This window comes from Melospiza georgiana, chromosome 3 (assembly GCF_028018845.1).
Source record: "Melospiza georgiana isolate bMelGeo1 chromosome 3, bMelGeo1.pri, whole genome shotgun sequence".
NCBI classification, from domain to species: Eukaryota; Metazoa; Chordata; class Aves; order Passeriformes; family Passerellidae; genus Melospiza; species Melospiza georgiana.
The window spans coordinates 26,726,266-26,750,485 of NC_080432.1; the positions used below are offsets into that span (position 1 = coordinate 26,726,266).

Here is a 24,220-nt window from a genome sequence, read left to right on the forward strand (position 1 = left end):
CGCTGAGCGCAGCGCCCGCTCCCTCAGCCCTTTATCCGCAGCGCGGTGCGCGGCGGGGCGCGGGCCGGGCCGGACGTGACGCGGGCGGGGGCGGCGGCGCGGTGCGTGCCGGGAGCGCGGTGGGCGGTGGCGGGCGGGAGGCGGCGGCCGGAGGGGGCCGGGCCGCAGCGACGCGGTTCCTGTCGCCCACAGGGGCTCCCCTCCATGGCGGTTGCCGCGGGAGGCCGCAGATAACCGGCCGCGGCCCCTCTCCCCTTCCTCCCTCCTTCCCTCCCCCTCCCCGCCCGCCGCCATGCCCACCCGGGCCCCGCCGCCCCCCGCGCAGCCCGCAGGTAAGAGACGGCGGGGGACGGCTCGTTCCCGCCGGGCCCGGCCGCCGAAGGGCGCCAGGGACCCCTGGGCGCTGCCCCCGGGGCGCGGCGGCGGCGGCCGGGGCCTGTCGGGGCAGCGCCGTCCTTGCCGTGGGCCCGCGGGGGAGGGCGGCGGGCCCGGGCGGGGCAGGGCAGGGCAGGGGGAGCCCCGCCGCTCCCCGGGCTCGTCCCGCCGCGGCCGGAGCGGGGGCTCGGCTTTGTCCTGCGGCGGGGCCCGCGCTTTCCTGGGGTTCAGCTGGGAGAGGGCGCAGGGATGTGGTGCAAGAAGTTCAGCTGTCCTGTGTGTTTGGCTTTTCCTGACAAGCTTTCTCTTTCGAGGGGCGTAGAGTGTGTCTGTTGCTAAATGCATCTGGACATGACAGGCTGAACAGAGTTACGATAATTTAAGTACGGCGTTTTTCTTTTTGAGGAAGAGGTAATGTCATTCTGAAATGAGGCGAAATTGCTCAAATGCTGTTAGGTCCTGACGCTTCGGTTTGCTATGAGAAGTGTCTACTTGGTGAACCAAAATATAATTTTTTCTTTAGAGAAGACAGTGCCTTAAAAACAACGATTACACCTTGGGATTCCTTCACAGTGTCAGTAAACTGGCCTCTTAATAGTGACAGCCCTTCCTTCCATCTTCAGCACAGAAATGGAAACCGGCAGTTTAATGCTCCTTAAGCAAACATCTGTTCATAAATGACTGGAGTGAGTAGAGAAACATTGCTGACAGGAGCTGCGCTGGGTTGGCTTACAAGTTTTGTTTCCATGCATGGTTTAGAGCCCAACATGCTTCATTAGAACTCATTTTTCAGCTGTTGAGCCCATGGTAAAGTGAGTTTGATGGATGCTGCTTTTTAGCTGGATTGGTCCTCGGAGATTGAACAAAATGAAAAGTATTTCCTCCTTGTTTTATTCTCTGGACATATATGAACTAGACTTGGAAAGGCAATTAGCCTACTTTAAAAATAAAAATGGTCTGTTGTGTTGTCAGCACAGGCAGAGGGTTGCTCATGCAATGCACAGGTAGCAGTTTCTCCTCCTGAAGCTGGAGCTGTACCTGGAGGAATGTGGCATTAATTGTGGCAGCCTGGGGAAGAGTTGGAGTACCTGTGGCTACTGAGGGCTTGTTTTGTTTATTTTAAACAGTCATGTCCGTAAGAATAAATAGCATGAATGTGAGAATGAGACTTAAAAATACGTAGAAAAGCTAATGGAGCTCTGGTGTTTTCATTCTGCACTGATAGTTGCATAAAGTACACATTGTATGACCTTTTAAGGTCATGTGAAAGTATGACCTCTTGTTTTTATTTCCTTAATTTGTTTATAAGTAAGCAGTTGAAGAATCTCAGCCTCATTTGTTTTTTTAATGTACTTTGTTTTTGCTCAGATTGTGTTTTTGTTTAGCAAAGGATTTAATAGGCTATAAAATCTGGAGTTCACACAGTGAATCATACTTGTGTCACATATTGCTGGTGATGAGGGCTCTATGTGATCTCTACATTTCTGCTTAAAAACTCCACCAGTAGCTTACTGAGCTAACACAAGCCTTTTAACACCTTAATTACCCAGAGTAATATTCTGAAACTTTCAGTGCTTTGAAAAGACTTGTCTTTCACAGTGGAAATAATAGAGCACCTTAGATGGACCTCAGTCAGCTCTGCGTTTTCCTCTTGAAATATTCATTGAGCTGTCCTTGCACGGCTGTGGTGGTATCAGTTGGAAATCCAGTGGTAAAGAAACTGATGCTCGATCGAGTTGTTTTCACTACACTCTGCAGCATAATTTTCTTGCAGATACCATTATCTCTCTCGACAGAACGTTCATTCCTCTCTGTGCTATTGTGCTGTTTGACAACTTAAACTGCTTCTTTGTGAACATTTCAGCGCAATGACATGCTCACCCTTTCATGGGGATTCAAAATACTTATAATTTTTCTGGATAGTTAGAGAAGTGCCTTAGATCCTACTCATTCCTAGGTGTTAGAAATTTTGTCTGTTAGATTTTCTCCTTTTGTGCAAAAAAAACACACTGAGTAAGCTGCTGCTATGCACACACACAGAGAAATAAAGCCTTGAAATGCCTTGTTTGAAAACTGACAGTCTCATTTTCTGTAGACTTTCTTTCATGCTAATGTCTTTGGCAATTAAAGTTCTCAATTGCAAGGAATATTTCTGTATTGGTGCCACTTGCAAGGTGATCTAAGAAATCTGCTGTAAAGCAAGTAATTTGGGTTTTTCAAATCCAAGAGCCCTGTGTTGGGAGAACCACAGGGAAGGGCAAATCCTCTCTTCACTTGACTGTGTTTGGAAGTAGGGTGAAGGAAACGTGACACCTCAAGTTCATATGTCTGTTGATAAGCGATGGAAAATAGATTTTATTCTTTGGAGTATTAGGTGTCCCTCCTGTATTGTGTTTTTAATATGAGGCAATGTCTGTAGGTGGGATAAATGGTGAATAAGTAAGTCTGCTCCCTGGAAAACAAGCAGTGAGTACATTTGCAGTAATGGGAGCAGACCCATGGCTGTTTTCCTTGTGCCAGGCTGTGGGAGAAGCTGTCACAGCAGAGTGCAGCCCTGGGCAGCTCTGATCCACTCTGTGCTGCAGCCTCTGTGAAGTTTGAAGGGTTTAGAAGTGATGGAGATCACACTGCTCTGTGGGCAAGTCTCTGAGAACGCTTGACCCTAGGTAATCTAGTTCTAATACTTTCTAATCTAGCATCTTTTTATCCTAATTTAGAACACATTCCCAGCTAGTATGTTTGAGGGTAACATCCAGAAATAGATTTATCACTGACTTAAGCACTGTTTTAAAATGAATTTAAGAAACCATAAGAATGAAAACATCTGAGTTATATGTTACTTGTAGCATCTGTCTTTATACATTGTGTGGCTGTGTGCTGTGTGTTGGACACAAATGCTGCATTCCACAGAGCCAGACTGTAACCTGATTGACTGTCCCAGCCACCTGTGTTTGCCCATATGAATTTAAGATGTGCTTGTTCTTACAACATTTTCCCCACTTTCTGTTTCCAGATTTATGTACAGCTGCAGCTGTTAAAGCATATCAGTTGAATTTGAGTTGAAGCATTTTTTTGCTTATAGTAACTTTGTGGACAACCTGGTCTTTTAGGTTTGGCGAGTAATGCTATTCTTGGTTAAAAAAGGATTTTAATGAAACAACAGAACATTCAGATTCATATTTTCCAACAGCTCTTCTGATTCTGCAGCTAAGCCAAAATGAAACAGGAAGAAGTGGAACAGCACAACTACTGATAATACATGTTTACTTCTTTATATAGTTTAACAACATTTAAAATGGAAGTGCTTATATCCAGGATCTGTTTAAATTTCTCATGTGTGCCACCTAACTTGGTCCTCCTGCATTGTCAGTGATGAGAGGAAGAGCAGCACTGTCAAAGAGGTTTGAATATGGAATAGGCTGGATTGTCTAGGGGTGCCTGGTGTTTAATGCCAGCCTGGGGAGCACAGGAGAACAGGAAGAATGAGCTGCCTGAGATTAGTGCCAGATTCTTGGTGAAGCTGTCCTGAGTTCTGTTACTTTAATGTTCAGTATACATACAACACTTTGTAATAGAAAGTGTCCAGCAAATTTAGTGTTTGAAACCACAGTAATGTATGGTGGAATTGATTAATTCCAAATGGTTGGTAGTGAGAAATAAGGCTTAGATATGTTTGCCTACTGGAACTGGAGAATATTGTTTTCCTCAACTCATCCATGTCCAAGAAAAGGTGCTCTGAAACTCCTGCTTTGGGTAATGGGCCTTCTGGCTGTAGCAGCATTAAGTTCAAAATCGAAAACATTGATTTCTTGGAGGCTTTATGAAGTAAACATTTTCTTGCTCTATTTTGTTTGCTGGTAACTATTTCCAAAAATAAAAGTAAGCTTATTAAACCATTTTAAGAACATATTGACTTCAGCCTGGACAGACTCTCTCTAGAGTGGATTTGGATTGCAGAAATGCTGTACTAACAGACAGGCTCTCCTCATTTACAACTACCATTCTAGAAATAAGTTCTCAGGTGCAGAAAGACTGGCAATCTGGTTTCCATTGTTCTTAAGCCAAAGAAAAGGCAAAGAGATAATGGAAAAGGATAGCTTTTCCTACTGGAAGCCAACACTGTGCTGTAATAAGAAGTCTAAATCTGGTCCTTACTGTGATATTTTTGGCATTTGCTAGAGGAATTCCCTTGCAGTAAGAGTTAAATGTTCTTGGAAAGATCAGATGCTAGCAGCTAATGACTTGAATCCATCTCCTTGCCATTGCAGGGCTTTTACTGTAAGGTGTTTCAGTAACATTGTAATTTCTGTCATGGAGATCTTGATTGTGCCATTTCTGATTATTGTGTTTCCTGTATGCTTTAAGGAGGTGGTTTGCTTAACTCAGCTTTTCTTCAGAATAATCCACAGCTGAGAGGTTATTCATTGCTTTGCTTCCTCTTAAGTTAAAGGAAACATTCTGCCTTACAAGGGGTTTCTTTTGAATTTCCATGCCTCGAGTGTTTCTTTAGAGATACTCTTTGAGACCTCCTGATTTTTTAGGTGTTATGTAAGAGCCAAACATGCTGTTTCAAGTCTTGCCTTAGAAGATACACAGAGAAGGAACTATTTATACCTGCTTTTGTGTAGTGTAATTGCATTGTTCTCTATGCTGCCTAGTCTTTGTTAGGCTGTTGCTATTACTCTACAAAAAGGTAGTGAACAAGGATGTGATCTGTGTGTGAGGAAAGCACATATTGTTCCCTATTTACTGCAAACAAATAAGCAGATAGCCTGGTTTTGTTGTAAATGTTTTGAAAACCTAGTTAGTGATCAGAAAAGGAGGATTTGCATTTTCTCTTTCCAGTTCCTTGCCTATCAAAATTTTTTTAGCATTACTGATTTGTTTTCTTTTAATGTTTCAAATTAATTGAATTGCCTTCTTAAATGCATGTGACTTGAGAAAAAAGGTTTGAACCTTGAATCTTAATTAATTAAGCAGCTTTTTTTTCCTTTAGAGTACAATGTCAATATGTTTTGTGATTGTATTGGTGAATTGCATTTATAGTATGTGAGGGCATTGGTGAATGGCATTTATAGTATGACTTACACAGTGGTCTCCTGTTTGTGGTACTGAAATTTTTTGAGAAATCCCTTGATGGTGAACTTTAGAATTTGAATATAAAGAAGCACATGGAAGCAAGAACTAGCATTTCCAGTTAATAAAAACCCAACAAGCAAACAGGTAAAAGAAAGAAATACAGAAAATGGCATCTGAAATTCATCTGAAATTCTTTATTTTTCCTAGAAAACCTTGCTACAACCACGTGCCATGAGCAAGTGATAGAAATCTGTCTTCAGTCTAATCTTAAACTGTTGAGATCTGCAGAAGTTACTGGCATTTGTCAGCATAAATCTGTGTTTGTGACTAAAGCAATCCACTAAACATGAACACTTTAGCTGTGTCAGATTCCTCACCTCGGGGTGTAAGGTCTGATGCCAGAAACCTGGGTTGTTACTTATTACAAATCACAGAAGTTAGGCAAGTTATGGTCTGTTACACAAGTAAAGGCTGTTATAATTGCCTTCAAATCACAATCCTTATGATATAGTGTACTGAAAAATTGGTGGTTTCTTTTAAGAAGTACATATTTATAGAATCTATAAGTGAACAAAGTTAACTTTATACTAGACTTTTAAATTTGGTCACCAATTGGCTCAAAAACAAGATGATGAATAATCCATATCATTGGTCATAGAACTTGTTCAAATTCTACTTTGGTTAAATCACATTGTAAACATCACTTGAAATACCAGGTTTACAGGATAATGTAGCAGAATGTCTTGACCAAGGATATGTCTGAGTTGGGTAAAAGGACTACAAAAGATGAAGCCACAGTGCCAGCTGTATTTGAAATGCCAGACAAAGCAGGGATTAACTAAATGAAATAAGGAACAAAGTATTTGTTCTGTCAGACCTGTGGGTTTTCACCAAAGGTTTCAATGGACAATAACTGATTTGGTTTCTAGCTGGCAGATAGAACACTTTTGGAAGTCATGAAAGAGGACCATAATGAAATTCTTTCTGAAGAAAACTACATTAAGACTATAAAATACCCATGCTGTTTTATATTGTGAGGAGAATTGGGATTGTGCCCAGTTTAAGAATTTATCACTGATTAGTCAAGAGGAGGGGGAATACTATTATGATTTTTTTCCTTTTCTTACAGTTTGAGTTCTGTCAACAACAATTAAATTGTGTCAGTTGTAACCTTACACTCATTTATAATGCAGATTCATACATTTGGAGCTCTCTGTTTTTGGCTTTTAAAATACAGCAGTAGCATAACTGGAAATACCTGACATTTAAAAAATAATTATACAGAAGTGCATACAGTTGGTTAGGCAGTGGGTTCATGTGGATTAAACACATAGTAGACTATCAAACTTGTGATCAAATTTTTAAAAGTACAGTTAATGTTCCTTGCAGATCCTGTTTTGGCAACTGTTACTAAAATGTAGCTGGAGCATTGTGCTGCTGGACTGCTGCTTTGTAAATGGTCCCTGTGTTGTTTTAAAAGTTCTTTGAAATGAAAAATTGAAGGAAGTTTCTTCTGCTCTATGTCAGAAGTTGCAGGAGAGAAAGTTTTTAAATGGTCAGACATCTTCCTACATGTTCAATTGGGTTTTGGCTGTTTGCTTCAGCTCCCATGCAGTTGTCTTTGTCCTGTGCTTATCCTTATTATTCTTGTCTCCCCTTTTTCATGTTAACTGGAAAGAAAAGGAGTCTTGTGGGTAAATTCCCTGTGGTTGTGATGCTTGCTCCTCTCACATTATTCAGTTTGTTTTCTGAAACTGCATATTTGGGTTATTTTAGATCATCCTTGCCTCCAAGGATGTTCTCAACTCTGTTGGGATTTATTTTTGGCTGAGGTTAAAATAGTCATACAGTAAATGGTCAACAAAAAAATGGGTAGAGTTGTTATGATGGATAGTATATGAATTTTTCTTGGCATATCTTACCAAAATGAGATCCACTAAGGTAAGGTGGTGTAGTTAGTAACACAGACCTGAATGTGATATTTCAAATTACTCCGGTGAAAACCAACCTCTAAATCTGAAAAGACTTAAAACACATGGTTTTTTATCAACTATACAGACAAGTTTTTCTTTTAATGGGAAAGTTCAGAAGTTTAGAGTGAGTGAAGCTCTTCTCTCAAATACCTTGTTAAGCAGCTGGTGCTGAGTAAGCCTATGTGGGAGCTTGTTGACAACTTAGGCTTTATTCTAAACAAAATTCCTTTGCAGTTCTCTTCTGTTTGCATGTTATGTTACAAATTACTTCATGCTTTCATCTGATAAGCATGGTGTACTTTTGTAACTGCAAACTACCCTTTCAAAAAGAAATTTTATGTTAGTCACCTCAAGGATGCCAGTTTCCTGGCAAATATCAAGTGCTTGGTATGTTGTGCTTGAGAAGAACTGCAGAGCTCCATTTGTTGCTTTTTTACCCTTTGTGTGCTGCTCTTGAGGTGCTTTTACAAACTTGTTTGCTAAAGGCACTGGATATAAGGATCATGTTTTATCTGTGTTGCAGAACTAGTGTTGTAAAGTCTGCACTTATTCTGGTGGTTAGAAGTTCAAATATTTGCCAGTATGTCTAGGTTGTTTCCTCTCTTTTTCTGTAGGTGAGGCTTAGTGTTATTATGGTTCATTCAGGTCAAGTGTCATTTGAAATGGAGAGAGATTGGTGTGAGCTCTTCTTTGAAGGGTTTGAAGTTATGGACCAGTTCAGTGATGTGTACAACTGTGAATTTATACATACTAGTAGTTATTGTTTCATTAATTGCACACAGCATTGAAAAAGTCAAGCTCATTCTTTAGGAAAGAAAATTTTCCATCCATACCTGGCTTGTTCCTGCAATGGTTTGCAGTGTTAAGACAGAGAAAGTCCTTAATCTGTTTCTATCTAGGCCATGGGAATACTTTCTTCTTTCTTCTTTTCCCCCTGTGGTTTAGTGATTTGTGGTTAAATATTTTATGAGTAATCGTGCTCAGCTCTCTTTTTGAGAATAAGTTTTGATGAAGTGTGTTTGGCTCTAGGCTTTACTGGTGGCATCATGATGGCATTTCTCAGCTGGTTCCTGAGACAGAAGCAGGCTGGTGGCAGCAGAGATGGAGGCAGTGTGTGGGCTTGTGGGTGGGAAATCCAGAGAACAGGGCAACCAAACGGAAACCCATGGGTTGGTAGAAAGAGAGTAGGGCAGCAGGTCATAGCTAGTGGTTCTAACAGCAGTTCCTTCCTCCACTCCTTCACCATTTCAGAGCTTATGGAAGCACTTTTTGAAGTCTTTGACAGTGATGAAGGTCCCTTGTGTGTATGGCTGTTGTGACATTGTCCATGGAGTGGCTTAATGCCTGTCACACACCTGAGCACACAAGGAAGGTGGCAAATCATGGACCAGGGTCACTGGCACTTTTGTGAACTGCTGGTGATGGGAGGTAGAGAACTGATGAGTTAAAACTGAATTTAGTTGTGCCAGTGTGTTGCACAACAGCTCAAGGTGATAATTTCAGCACTGTCTGCTGACAATTTGATCATGTAATAGTTTAGAAGAGACTTGAACTGTCCCAGTAGATTCTTTGTGACCTGTAAAACACATGGGTTTGGGGAGTGTTTCTTTCTGATACCTAATACAGATATTGACCTATATACACACTTTAAAAATGAGGCATGAAACTGTAAAAATGAAATATGTAAGAAGATGAAAGCTAGCCCAGTTCTAACATAGCTCTGTTTTCCTCTCATACAGAAATACATTAATGTTGAAGCAGAACCAAACAATGGAACCAGACATTATTCGAATGTACTCCTCATCCCCTCCACCACTTGACAATGGAGCTGATGATGATGATGAAGATGAGTTTGGAGGATTTTCTGGTGTGAGCACTGCTGGTGTAGCTTTTGCTGATTTTGATACAGCGGACTACAGTCATCCAAAGGAAGAGTTTATACCCACAAATCATTTCATCCCACTCCATGATTATTCTGACAATGTAGCTAGCATTGCAACTTTCACATCTGTTAAAAATGGTAAAGATAAAGACTGCATTGCAGAGCTTCCTACTCATCCTAAGGAGCTTTCTGATATGTCAGCTACTAGTACTATCAAAGAAAAATCTAAGTTTAGAACTTCAGGTACCGCTTTAGAAGATGTAAACAGAAGGGGGGAACAAAGAGACAACACTGGAAAATCAGAGGGTTTTTCTTCTCATGTGGTTAGAACTGGTGTAACAGTTGAGAGGCAGGATGAGCAAATAGATGCTTGTAATGGTGAGAAACTTCCGTGTCTAGAGATTCTAACAAACGGATTTGCAGCATCAGACCCTGTAAATCCTCAGGGAACAGAAGATCTAGACAGTATTGGTGACTCAAAGGGACTGAAAACTCTTAGCACCCATAGTACTGAGCAAAATTTGAACTCAATGCCTAGCTCAGGTGAAGATATTGCAGATTTTGCTACCTTCTCAAACAAAACCCCAATCCATTTAGAGGGAGCAGAGCCTACAATATGCAGTGTTCTTAATGAAAGAGACTCAGTGAGCATTCAGGAGAACAACAGAATAAACAGAGTAACTCAAAGTGAAGAAGAGCTTTGCATTTCAGAAATTAGTTGTGAACAAGGTCCCTCAGCACTGGAATTTGCAATTTCTAGTACGTCTCAAACAACTGGAAATTCAATATGCACTACAGAGAATGGAGAGCACAGTGGGAGGAGAAGACAACATCACATAGAGAATGGCAAAGATTTTAGTAGGTCTGAGGATTCTTCAAAAGCAGCAGACATCAAGACTGATAAGATCCAAAGCCTCAGCTGTGATCCTGCAGGAGACAAACTGGGTGGTGATGAAGATCTCAAGAATGGTGGAAGTAGCACTGAAGTTGTAGTTTGCAGTGACAAACATGATGATGTGTTTGGTGACTTTGGTTCAGTCAGCAGTGCATCTCCCACCTTCAGGAATGCTGAAGGCTCAGTAAATGCTCTCGATTCAGAGAGAACTCCTGAGCAGCCCGCACATGTCAGCCAACCGAACGAGGAGTTTGGTGAATTCAGGGACACGAGTACTGTGTGTCAGCAGCCAGCAGGTTTGGACCAAGCTGAACTAAATCAGGCTGCTGGCACTTTAGAATGTGATACTACCAGTAAAACTTCTGGGGTAGACTTCCAGCATACTACTGAGGTAGAAAATGGTGACGATACTGAATTTGGAGACTTCGATTCGGTGCCAAAACCTCAAGATGAGAGTGTTGCTTTCCAGGACTCGGATGACTTTGCGGACTTCAGTTCAGCAGGTTGTGACCAGGCCACAGACTGGAATGCTTTTGAAGATGAACAAAAAGACAGCTGTTCTTGGGCTGCCTTTGGAGACGAGCAGGCTGGTGAATCTCATCACAGAAAAGAGACGTGGCAGTCACATAGGACAGATGTGTCTGCCAGGAGCGATGGCCCAGCGTTCCACAAGACCGACAGTGCTGCTCTAGCATCTTTCCAAGGGACTATCAGTAAGCAAGAGCTATCACCTTCAGTTCAGGTAACAGTTTGCTTTGATTTTCTTCAGTCTTGTTCTGCCCTTGTGCATACAGTTCTTCCTGGTTCCTGCTTCTGCGTACAACAAATATTTGAATAGTCCTTGTTTGCCTTTCAGGAGAGATTTAATGTGCTCTGTGAGGTGGGCTGGCATGAAACATTATGCTGTGTTTGGATCTTGCAGATCTTTGCAGCACTGTTACTTCCCACAGACAAATGAGCAAGGTGTGCTGGAACTTGTAGGAATGTGTTTTGATGATTACATGTGATCATTTACATAAATTGATCAAAGGAATAAGCCAACATGAACATTTCAGGGCCTGTGATAGATAGTTTTTCCTTTTGCTTCATTGTTTACTGCCTTTTGGGGAGGCACTCTGTTGCCTTTTTGTAAAATAGTGGTGTGACCAGAAGCTGGGATTACTGGTTCCCAAAATTTTCCATCACCATTCTCTATCTGTGTTTTCAAAACCTGATTAAAAATGATGATTTGATTTGTAAGTAGTTGTACTAATTCACTTAGAGCAGACAGCATGATAAAACACAAGCTGTGGAATTCTGTCTTGGGTATTCAAACTCCTGGGAAGTTAACTCTTTAAAAGTTCTGTTAGGTATTAATTGTGGGGAGCTGCACATTCTAACAACATCACAGAGGACTGGTGATTTGTTAAAGCTGCTGCTATTTCTAATTAGAAGTTTCCAGGACAGGGAAGTAAATAGGTTTATTTCTTACCACTTCTCCTATGTTTTCTGCTTTCATTGCTAAATATTCATTAATTCCTAATTAGTTACTTCCTAAACCTTTATGACAGTCATTTTGAGATTTGTGGCTATTCATTCAAAGACTTTTTTTGTTAAGCATTTAATAATACTTTTACAAAATCCAGAACAAGAATTTCAGTTTAGAATTTTCTTCAAAGCTTCTTTTTGTTCATGTCATTCCATGTGAGTAGTTTGGAGTATGCCCTGTCTTTTTGAGGCGTGCAGCAGCACCAGCAGTAAAGGGTGTTAGTGCTAATATGTGTCTGAAAGGTTTGGATCTTCTCTGGCAATAAAAGGAAATGAGGTAAGTCCTTTCTTTCAGGACCTTGCTCAGTGACAGCCCTGCCTCTTCCCATTTCCTACCAGTGACAGGTGAAATGGCTTTTCAGGAGGTTGTGCCAGCTGGAGCTCTGCCAGCATCAGCAAATGGAATGGAGCTTTTGGGACTTAGCACTGATTTCTCGTCACGTTAAAAGCTGTGAGCCTCAGGTCCTTGCTCTTCCTGCCTGCTGTTCCGTGCAGTGACTAACACTCCAAACCTCAAAGAGATTTCACAAGCCAAAAAAAAAAAAAGGCTCCTGAGTAAACCTGCAGGCAGAGTTTTGTGTCTGTGTCAGACCTTGCTTTATCACCTGAATGTGTTGGTCCATTTCTTAAGCTGAAAGCACAAATCCATTGTTACCTATTCACCCATAAAATTAGAGAATACTAAGATTATTGCAATTAATCTCAATTGTTTCTCTTGCCACTTGAAAGACTGTCCAGAATCTGAGAAAGAAATGGGGTGGGGAGATGATTCTAGTAAATCATCCCTTTTTTCTTGTAATTAATTAATATTAAGGGATACCCTGAAGGTTTCAAATATTTATTTTCACCTAAAGTTTTCTGTGATTTTATGATAGATTTTCAATAGAAAACACTTCTGAATGTAGATATTTATAAAAACAGAACCCTCAGAGGCTCTGTAATTAAGTTTTCCCTCCCCAAGCCTGCCTTAACAAAAGATAAAAGTCAAGTAAACTGGAAGTTCCTTACTTAAAGTCTGTCATGAAGTCTAATTGTAAAGCAAATTTTAAGACTTCAAGTTTTTTCATTCCTTCTCTTTATGCTACAGTCAGTTGTGACTGTTTGGATCTGAAGTGATGTTCTTCTTCCTCTGCCAATGAGGAAGTACAGCTGAGAGAATGTTTTACACAAATAAACTGGAGAGGAAGTTGAGCTGGACATGTTTTCTCTGTTGCAATAGTTTCCTTAGCCTTGCAGTATCAATTGCTACATTTTTTTTCAGTTAACTCTTAAAGCAGTAGTTATTTTGTAAGTACTTGAAGTTTCGGAGGGATCTACTAAAACGTTTTTTATATTAAAAAATCCTTGTTTTAAAATTAAATAGTAATTCTGTTTATAATCCAATGAGCCACAGTTTGCTAAATTGCTGTTAGGAACAGAGGTTAACTAATGAGTCAGCATGAGCCAGCAGACAGCCCTGGTACTCTGAGTGCAGAAGCTTAGTAAAATTAAACTCAGATTTTGATCAGCTTCCTTGCTGTCATTTAAGAGGTTGTCACTGAGGTCAAAACACAAAATATGGCATTTTAAAGTAGTTGCCAATCTTCTGTTTGGCAGGTATTAAACTTGGTTCTGCAGCTGTTTGATGCAAGAGCAGAAATACTGGCAGGCAAGATAAATCTGGTGAGAGGGAAGAGAACAAAGTTTGTTATTACCCAGCCTAAAGAAGGGTAGGGAGGAGGAGATTATCTGCATCAATGTGTTGCTGGCAGATCTAAAAAGCATTTGCTGTAGCAACCCAAAGGGAGCAGGCTGTGTACAAACAGTGCATGTGTTAGACACTTGAGATAGATGGGAAAATTGAGATCTCAGCTTAGGCTAAAGGTGAGCTGGGATCGTTTACAAGATACTGAATACACTTGATCAGTGATGGTGAGGCTGGGAGAGTCACTGTAATGTGGTGATGAAAGAATCCTGAATGGTTTATAAACAGAATGATCCTAATGGAATTCTTTGCAAAAGCAGAAAATTGAAAAGGCTACTTAGCCAGCAGCAATGCTGTTTAAATGTGGAAATAATGTATACAGCAATTTTCATCCATCAGAATGCAGCATGAAAGCAAAGTTATTTATCAGTAGCTCAAGTTTCCATTGAAAAGGTCTCTATGTATTTTCCTTTGTTTCTTAGTTTGTAGATTCTGAACGTGGAGATGGCAGTAAAATATTGTGCTTTCTGAATGCAGTCTTGATTGCACAATGTATGTATGATGGGCAAACTGTTTAAAGACTGTGGATTTGGTATAATCTTTAATTAAAAATAGGCTTTGCTTCAATTCAGTTACTTAATACAGTTTTTATTAGAAAATATACAATATAAAGGAGGAAACTAAGAGGTGGGAAGTTCACAAAAATTCCCTTATATAGTCACATGTAGTGGCAAAAAGATCATGGCCTTTTCTTCCTTGCCTTTGGTCTCAGGCTCTCTGAATTCTGCTCACAATTTGCAGTGCAGGATTTGTAACATGCTGACCTGTTCTGTTCAGTGGTTCTGTGTGGAGGGGAGAGGAGGAAGGGCACACAAACTACCATCTGAACCCATATTAATGCTGCATATACCTTAATCCATTTAGTTTCTGTCTGCAGCAGAAAAGATCTAATGCCTGGTTTCAGTATGGCTGCACTCTGCATTGGAGATGTGCCTTTGTGTTCAGTAACAGATTCAGGATGTAGTTGTGGGTGAAATGGTTGATCCAACAAGTCTTGAGCAAATCTGCACAAGCATTAGTCCTTTCCATGAAATCTCATTGCACACTACCAGGTTTTGTTTATGATGAATATAAGGCTTGTAGGGCAGCTTTTTCCATGAGATAATGCTGAGCATTAGTCAGCTGAGGGAGTTACTCTGCTGCATTAAGAATATATATGTGTATATATATATATATATATATATAGGATTCAGCAGTGAGGCACAAGAGCAGTAATAATCCGTGGTAATGGTGTGGGTGGGGAATATGGCTGTGCCTGCCTTTGTGCAAGGAGCATGGGCATCTCCAGAGCAATAGGAGCTAAAGAAGGGCTTGGTTGGAAGGCCAGATCTTACCTGAGACTTAACAAATCCTGGCAAGGGGTGAAGGAAAAGGTGAACAGTCCTCCAAGTGGGTTTTAAGGTTCTCCACTTATTAGAGAGCCTGTGCAGGCTCTGCCTCTTTGGATTAATCAGTGTGGGCGAGGCACAGTTACTGAGCCATGAATAGGCACCCAGACAAAGAAAGCCCTGGATCACTGTCATTTGGAGTGTACTCTGTCTTGGGCAATGAGCATCCTTTTGGAGAAAAGTAATTATGACCATAAAGACTTCAGCCCCTCAGTTCAGTAAGGTAAATTAAAATAGTACTGGCTGCTTATGTAAACATACCCTTTTGGAAAGGTTTGGGGGTTTTAAGTCAACAGCACAGTTCTGAAGTATTTGCAGCTGTATAACAGTAAAAATCACACTATTAAAAGTAGCCAGTAATTGCTGGCTTTCAGAACAGACTGGCTGAGGGGAATCTTGCAAAAGAAAATAGTTTGAGAGAGGGTTGTTTTAGCATTACTATTTATGGACAAAATTATTTTCCATTTTGTACACGTAAGTGTCATCTGCTGTACTTCCTCTCGGAGTCTGACTGAAAAGTTAGTACAACACCAGTAGGTAACAACAACGTGACAAACTGGAATGGTCAGTGAGTTTTATGTACTCACAATAAATAACTGTTAAACTGGACTTTGCTTGCATGGAAGATGCAATATTTGATGCATTCTTCAGCTGAGGGAGAATAAATGGTGAAGGTTCCAGCAGGAAGGAGAGAGACAGCTTCATATTTCTAGCCTGAACTTCCCTGCAGTTTCTAACACTCTCAGATCAAGCAGTAAAAAGAGCAGAGAAATCTTAACTTTTTTCCCCCCTTAAGCCACTACATTTTCAGATTTGCTTTGCAGCTGAGCTCAAAACTTTTATAGTTATGCTTTTAAAATGGGTTTGGGATATTTAGGACTAACATTGCCTTCTTTAATTCTTTAAATTACTGTTTTAAAAAATCTTGATTCCTCATTTTATGTTGATGAAGGGTTTTTTAGCTCTTGTGGCATCCTCTTTGTGATTTGCAAATCTCAGTTTAGGATCAGTGTTTCCATTATAAATTTCCCGTGTAAATAAAAACGCATATTTCAATTCAGTTTTTTACATCTAAGAAATTTATGGCACTACCTTATACTAACCAGCTTTTAAAGTGGGGATGAAGACATGCCATCACATTTGAAACATGAGAAGTTAAACCAGTTTTCTTTGTAAGCTTTGCTTCTCTTTACTCAGGAGTTTTTCTGCCTGCATCTGTTCTCCTATTGCTTCTGAGGAGGTGTTGCCTCCTCAAAGAAACAAATTGTTGCTATGTGAAAAGGAAATGGATTCATAGTTTATACAGTCCATAAACTGTTTCAAAGAAAAAACCATCCCCATTCCATTGAGAACTTAGGGATTTGTTCATTTGCTTGTGGGGTTTTAGTTAACCATTTAGCTTTGTTTAATGCTTGAGTCCAGAAAGTTTTGAGGAAGTTGATTGGTGTGTTCCCCATGGGGACTTGCATCCATTGAAATTGGTTCTTCAGCTCCCTTGTGTCTATATGGTCATGAAGTTTAGCTCTTAATAAATCCCCAAACCCACCCCCCCAGAGTACTCCAAGAACATCAATAAAACTGTCCAAACAAAAACCCCAAATACACCCAGCCCATGCACACACATGGTGAAGGTAGAAGAGTAAATGGCTACTTAGCTCTTCACAGGCAAATGTGTTGCTTGAAAATGTGGTTTGGTTGTTAAAAAACCCAGCAAAGAGAACTTCTTATTTAACCTTTATTATACTAAAATAGTCATAAAAAGCTGTGCTAGGCACTCTGAAGAACAGTGAGTTCATGATTTAAGTTAAATAAAATCTCAGTGGTTAATAATTTTCTTTTCTTGGCCCCTGGGCTTTGTTCTGTCATTTTTTGAGAACTTTCATTCAGCTTTTGAGTTCCAACCAGAAGCCAGTCATGTTCATATGGACTTTATTCCTTTCCTACTTTATATGTTTAGCATTTTGGATCTTTCATAGGCTCATTTCCATCTCCTTTAATATGTTTTTTTCTTTTATTACTTTTCACAAAAGGTTGAATATCTAAACATGCTCAACAATTTAACTATTACACTGGTTTTATTTATTCTTAGATCTTCCAGTGTTGTGTTTGGTAGAGGCAAAGAGCCCAGAGTTTGTGTTGCTTCCTCTGTGGCCTCTTTTCTTGGCAGCAGGATGAGGAGGGTTGAAGGAATGCCTCTGGTTTTGACTCTCCCCTTCTTAAAGCACCTCTGGAGGCTGCCAGAGCAGAGATGCTGTGGGATATAAGAGATTTCCTCAGGGAAAATAAGGGCTTGTGTTAAAAATGGGGCTGTGCCCTCCAGAGGAAAGGGGAGAGGGTGGAAGGACAAAGTGCCACTCCACTCTTTGAAAGGGAGTTCACCTGGGTGAGTTCTTGTGTCTGCTCCACAGCTTAGGTGGGACCAGAACCGTGGAAAGAAAGAAGCAAGACTGGCTTTTTTCCACTCTTGCACACAGAGTTCCCCTAAACTTTACCCACAGAAGCCTTACAGCAGTTACATGGTGAAAACTGCCATTTGTGTCCACTGTTTCTGTAGTAGGGCTCAAGTGTGTTGTTTTTATGGCAAATTTTATTATCTCCTCTTTTGATAGCTCTGAAGAAAGGCAGTGCCCTGTCACTGCTGGGTTCATGTGGGGGCACCTGGAGAGGATTTGGTGTGCTGGGTGGTCAGTGAAGAATTGCTGTGTTGAAGGAGGTTTTGGATTCTGTGACCTTGTGGTGGAGAAGAAGAACAAACAAATTGTGTAAACCAAGTACTTTGGGCTTTCAGCTCTGAGGGATGGATCTTGACCCCTGTTTAATTACCACAGAGATAAATTCTAATCTTGTGGTTATGCTTATTTTTAAAAAGCATCTCTGATACTTTCTTTGGTTCTGGTGGTGATTACCACGTCTTAAGTGTCTGCCAAAATGCATTTACAAAAACTATGAATCTTTAAATTTATTAATAAATAAATTTACTCATCTATTTATCAGCTGTTTGGAGAATCACAGCTAATGTTTAATGGCAGCTGTAGCCTTTTCACATCTTCTGTAAGTGCCTTCAAGAATTATTCTTCTTGAATGGCCATGCAGAACAATCATGTATCAGATACTTTTAGTGACATGAGAAGTGGACAAAAATTATTGGTTTCTGCCTTTTTTTTTTCCAGAAAGACAGACATGACATTACTTCTGGTCATGTACAGTATTTTCTTGCAGTCTGATTTATGCAACAATAGATTAGAGTTTGTAGGAGGTGGACATTTACACCAGCTTTAAAATCTTGGTGATGCCCTTAATACCTGGAAGCTGTGACCACAGGATTTCATCACCAAAACAAGTTCAGTTGCTTTGGAATTTCATTACAAAACCAAGTCCAGCTGCTTCCATTGCCACTGTGTGGAGATGTGTGTTTGTGCACTCATCCCTTTGTCCATTTGCACATACAGAATTAATTATTCTGCTTTGCTATGGAAACCATTCTTTGTCATATAGAAATAAGGGCTGAGCATCACTGGGAATTTAGAAAAGATGACAGGAAGTGTAAAGAATGCTATAGTTAAACTGTTCCTGAAATTTTGGCACAATTCTTAAACTCAAATTTGAAATGTGACACTGACTGAGATTCTACTTGGTTCTTAGAGATGTTCTGTTAGTTCTTTCATTACCTAAGCAAGCATATTTTTAGTCACTAGCATGTTCTCAAATGTTGATCCTTTTCAAGAAATGTGATGCCTTGCTGTCTCTGTGATCCAATGCCATTCATCTGCCTCTTGCTTTTCCCTGGGGATTTGTTCTCTTGCTGTATTACAGAAATGAAGTAGGCATCACCTGGTAATGTAAGATAAGGGGAAGTGATATATTGTAGGCAAAGTTAAGATTTAAAATTGAAGCAGAATATGCTTTAGTGTGTTAAAGCATTCGGCTAGAATCTGGAATAGTGTTTAGTTTTACTTCCTAAAAATGTAAGGTGGTGTCTTAGTTCTGGTTAACAAACAGGAAACAGCCTACAAGTATTGCAACTTAGTGTATGGCCAGAATGACTGAGCATTGAGAGATGATTAAAAGAAGAATTGTTTACTGTAGAACATGGCTCATTATGGTCAGAATTTACCAGAGAGGTAATGAAGAAGAAAAGAAAAAAAAAAGGGGGAGGGTGAGTCAGGTATACTCTGAATTCAGATCTTTGCACATTTATACATTATGTTTTACAAGTGGCTGTACCTGGTGGCTGTCCCTCTCAGGCATTTCTTTCCCAGGCAGTAAAACTGAAGAGCTGATGCTCTAAGCCAATTCATTTTCCTGATTTTTGCAGTTAGAGGCTGAACAGACAGAATAGTCTGGACAGACTCCATCCCAGTTCCTGACTCATCATCCCAACTCCAACACAGAATCCAGATATTCTGATAACATGTTTACCTCTGTTATGTTTGGTGATGTACATGGTCAGTGAGTTGCTTAGCTGAGATGAGAGACAAGACAAATTTTCAGCTAGAAGTTCAAATAAGAAATGTTGCAGATAATGATTGGAATTGTGAAGCAGATATTTTGCTGCATGGAGGTTTGTCCCAGTTGTATCGATTGGCCTAACTAAAATAGGTAACTTCCTCCTACAGCCTTGCTTTTTTGAACTTTAAATCATCTCAGTTGTAACAAAAACCCTCTGTTTTGAGGCCTATGTGTGTAAATTGGACATTGTTGCTGGAATATGCTGCATCTCCACAGGAGGGCTCTGCTGGCACAGCTAAAACAGCACATGCTGTGGGATGCTCCTGGGATTTCCGCCTACTCTGTTTCTTTTCCATTTCCCCAGTAGAAAAGCAGGTGCTGGAGCTGCTGGATGCTGCCCTGTGTGTGTTGCAGCAGAGCACTGGGAAAGTGGTTGTTGAGGAACACTAAACTAGAAAGATGGAAACACTCCACTGAATGCCAGGCTTGTGTCTCCTTTCCTTAGCAAGAAAAGAGATTCATGTGTTTCTGGCAAAAATGAGTACATTAAAAAAGGCTTTAATTTAATTTTTACATATTTATATCAAGGTATTTTTACCTTTCAAAAAATACCATTGAAATTGATATTTTAATAAATAATAAAAGCTTGATGTTTACCTGTTTTTAATGGGTTGAAAAAAAATTCCATATCATTAGTACATCTGATGTCCAAGACCGGTTAACAGAGGTACAAGAAGCTGAAATCCTGTCTATATGGAAATACTAAAGAGAAAAGAGAAATGTAAGGGAAGAACTTGAAAAGAAGAAAGCATACTATGCTTGTCAGAAAAAACAGAGGGATTTTTTTGGTTTTGTGAGGGCAGGAGGTTGTTTGACTTTTGTTTTGTTTTTCATGTTAGATCCATCTGCCATGGCCCAGTGCATGCTTTGGAATTAAAATGTCTGGAAACCATTATTTCCAATATATGCTGTTTATATTGCTGAGACATTATCCTTATATAGCCTAAATCTGGTTGTGTGCACTTTCTGGTAATTTCTACCAGAGTGACTTTGGACACTTCTGTTAGAACTCACTTTGCAGAGGGCAAACAGTCAATGTACAGGATCCTAGCCTGTATTTGGTGTTTAAAGAGTCTTGTGGTCCTCTGGCAGTTAATATTTTGTAGTAAGTGAAATCTTGTATTAGCTAGAAGTTGTTTTCCATCTTGCTGTATTATTGGACTTACCTTTGTAGCAGTTAGCAAAACTTGACATAAATATTTTCTCTTTGGTATAGACAACATTGCTAAGTCGTCTGGAACGAATATTTGAAGTCTGTTTTCCTTCCATTCCTGTTGCTGAAATTGAAGAAGAAATAAGTTCCTTGAATCATTTGCTGGAAGCAGGTGAAAAACAGATAACAACTGAGGAGACCTTAGGAAGTACTGGGTAAGAAACCACAGTGCAACAAATATAAGATGAACTTGAAACACATATGACAGTAATTTAAAATGAGGTGTTTGCTTCAAGTATTTTGAGAAGCCATCGAGTGAAAATCAGCTATCTCTCAGAATTCTTGTTTTCAATGACTACATACACCAGGAGTACTTCACTTAGCAACTCAGCAGCCTATCATCTTCTTTTCAATTATATCTCTGAATTAACCAAATATGTCTTATTAGTTACACTTGCTATAAATTACTGTATTTATTCATGTAATGATGAAGTCTTAGCTGGCTTTGTCCTGCCTGCCATGGACATCATTTTCCAGTAAGAAGTCTGAACTATAATTGCTCTGAGAACACTGCAGTTTTAGTTCCCCTGGGTATTGTGCTTGGGCATAAATTCAATTGGAATGTATAATAAGTCACTTGCATTAAAAAACAGAATAAGTATTGGAGGCTGCTAAGCTGTATTTCTGAATGATAACTTGATTTATGATGGGTTGTGCAGGGAACTGATGGATGTGTGGACAGAGCTGCAGGACATCCACGATGCGTACGGACTGAGATACCAGTGGGGTGGCTCCCACAGCAACAAAAAGCTTCTGTGCTCCCTGGGAATTGACACAAGAAATATTGTGAGTCTGCCAGTAAAACTGCCTTTTTAAATAAGGAAGCTGCTTTATATGTAGAATCAGGTGGAGGTGTTCTGTGTGAGTGCCTTCTCCTAATTGCATCATTGCACAGGACATGATTGTTCATGACTGACCACCTGGCAACCTTTTACAACCCCTATTAATGTCAAAAGTTGCAAAAATGAGTTTTTAACCATTGTGTTATAAGTAACGTAGCATTTATTCTGTGATACTAACCTTATTCAAGTTATGTAGCATTGAAAAACATTTCCATCACTGACATAGAAGAAACTCTTAAGTAAATTCTTTGTTGTTTTATCAGCTCTTTACAGGCAACAAGAAGCAGCCTGTTATAGTACCCATGTATGCAGCAGGACTGGTAAGCTTTTTTTAGTATTATTTTTTGTTATAATTCCAGCAACATCATATAATGAAATATATTCAATGACATTAAACACCAAGTGTGCTGAAAGATATTTTTGTGAGTACAGTTATGGCTTAGGCATCAGTAGAAATGCTAGAAAAGAATTACCAAATAAATAATTTTCATTATGTGTGCAAGCAGATACTTGATTTTAAGTGAAAGAAGTATTTGGTAAAAACAAGGAGAAGATAAGGGTTGTGATCTTTGCTGGTCTGAGCAGAATAAATGCTCTTTTTTTCTAAAAAAACAGAGCATGTATATATATATACACAGACAAACACACCTATGTTTTCATATGACCTTCCACAAATGGAACAGTAACAAAATACTTTTCTTTGGTTTATATTAGGCTGATTTAATTACGTAGGGTAGTTTTATAGAGTGAATTCTACAGTTTTCTGGTGCATCAAGGTCAGCTTGTGTGCTTCTTTGGATGTTGACATGGTATTCTGATACAGGTAGTTAAAACAACTCTGAGATATTGCTTTTTTCTTCCTGTTTGTGAGCAGGACTATGTTTGCAACACATGCAGTTATTTTTTGCAGCAGATTGTTGTTGCTGATAATTGTCTCCTAATTTTTTTTTATATTTTTGCACACAATAAGCTGGATAGCAGCAGTAGTAGGAGTAAAGTGGCTTGTTGCTTTCTGTTTCCACATTGCTTTCTGTGTTTCTCTGCTGTCCAAAAGAAATTATTGAACTGGTGGGTAAATTCAAAGCTCCCCTAATAAAGTGTAGGAACATTTGTGGGACAGTGGATCTTGGCAAGTGACTTTCTGAAAGTTGTTTAAAATGCTGTAGTTGCAAATCCCATGCTTTTATTTGGGGGTTTCTCATTTTTCTCAGGTGGTTGGCATGTCTCAGTGCAAACTTTGGGCTTTCTGTAGATCTTCTCTCCCTACATTTTTTTCCAGATCAGATTTCAGACATTTTTCATAATACTATCTATATTTTAAATGTTTGCTTAAAATTAAAATATGAGTTTATTTTCTTAATGCCTCAATGCATTTATTGCATCTCAGTAATTATCATTCTGAAAACTGATAATTTGGTTTGTTTCTTTTGGATTACTTAATTGTTGAAATGGAATGAATGCAGTTGTACTTTTGTGATGGGTCATTTGATATTTCTGGAATAGTCTACACACAATTGGGAGGAGAAGACATCACCTTATCAAGTAACTGTTTTCTCCAGCTTAAATTACCTCACTGAAAGTTGAAAGCAAGCTCCAGCTCAACACTTGGGTTTTTGTTACTAGCTCTAAAATGTTTCTTAGGCCTAAGGACCCACGATGATTTTCCCCTGCTCCATCTCAACACAGTGAAAGTGTCCCAGAGATACATGGTTACCCCCAAGCCCTTAGTTGAGGGTAGTACTACCTAGTAGTGTGTTCTAGTTTTTGGCATCTACAGTTCTTGAAATGTCTGTAAATGTGTGTGTCTGTGTGTGCAAGTCATTTTTAAAAATCAGATTATTTATTTAGTTGTTTGTTGCTTGTTTATTCAGGGTATGTTAGAACCTACCAAGGAACCTTTGAAACCAATATCTGCAGCAGAAAAAATAGCTTCAATAGGACAGACACCTCCTGTATCACCAGAGATGAACACATGTGCATCTGATCAGTTCCAGGTAAAAAAACAGGGAGAGAAGGGAGAGCAGAGGCAAAGAAAGAATGAGGGAAGTAATGGGGTGCATTGTCTCTTTATGTTTAAAATATCTGGATGGTGTATTCAAAGACACCTGTATGTAAAAGGCAGCTATTGGTTGTGCCAGATCGAAGTCCTGCTCTTGGATCTGCTTTTCATGTGTGACTGGGAGTCCCTGTGATGAGGCTGTAGCAGTTGGTGGCCACCATTTCAGAGTCCTGATGATCCTTACTGTTACACAGCAGTTTGCTCTCAAAGGCACTGGGCAGGTAGACAGATTTATATGTAATGTGAGACTCATCTGACCTCTGGCTAGGGTTCTTCATCTTTGCTTATTCTGGAGCTCATTGTTGGAGGTTGTTCTACGTGTTGGTTAGCACTCAGTTTTCTGAATGATGCTATTTACATTTATACTGTTCAGGTTCATTTCCTTTTGCCCTTTCTTACTTCTTCAGAGTATCATGCAAAGCAGCCCAGCTGCCCCAAGAGAGATTTTTGGTGTGGTCATTACAAGCATACATGTCTGACTTTTTGATTGTATGAATTCTCTTGGCCCTTTGTGCCAGATTTATTGAATTATCTGTTACACACAGTTGCTTTGCTGGCTTCTCTATCTTTAAAGTCTGATACAAAATTAATTCAGAGGAGTTTGGGAGTGAGCTTTTGAATTTCATGAGTTCTTTGTTGCTGTTGTTTTGATGTAAGGTTATTAGAAGAGCACTTGAATGCCATGCATGCTTCAATATGTGTGGTTGTCAACAAGCTAATGGGATATGCAGAGA

The 24,220-nt window shown here is 39.8% G+C and overlaps 1 protein-coding gene across 2 annotated transcripts in view; it reads left to right on the plus strand.

Moving 5' to 3' along the window:
• The first annotated feature begins 233 nt into the window (after window positions 1-233).
• Window positions 234-24,220, plus strand: part of AFTPH (aftiphilin) — a 42,317-nt gene continuing 18,330 nt past the window's right edge. For both annotated transcript variants that reach the window (XM_058019852.1, XM_058019853.1), the window contains exons 1-6: window positions 234-332; window positions 9,167-10,946; window positions 20,589-20,740; window positions 21,245-21,371; window positions 21,691-21,747; window positions 23,299-23,421. In XM_058019852.1, coding sequence (XP_057875835.1) covers window positions 9,177-10,946; window positions 20,589-20,740; window positions 21,245-21,371; window positions 21,691-21,747; window positions 23,299-23,421 — 2,229 coding nt within the window. In that variant the 5' untranslated portion in view covers window positions 234-332; window positions 9,167-9,176. The remainder of the gene's footprint in view (window positions 333-9,166; window positions 10,947-20,588; window positions 20,741-21,244; window positions 21,372-21,690; window positions 21,748-23,298; window positions 23,422-24,220) is intronic.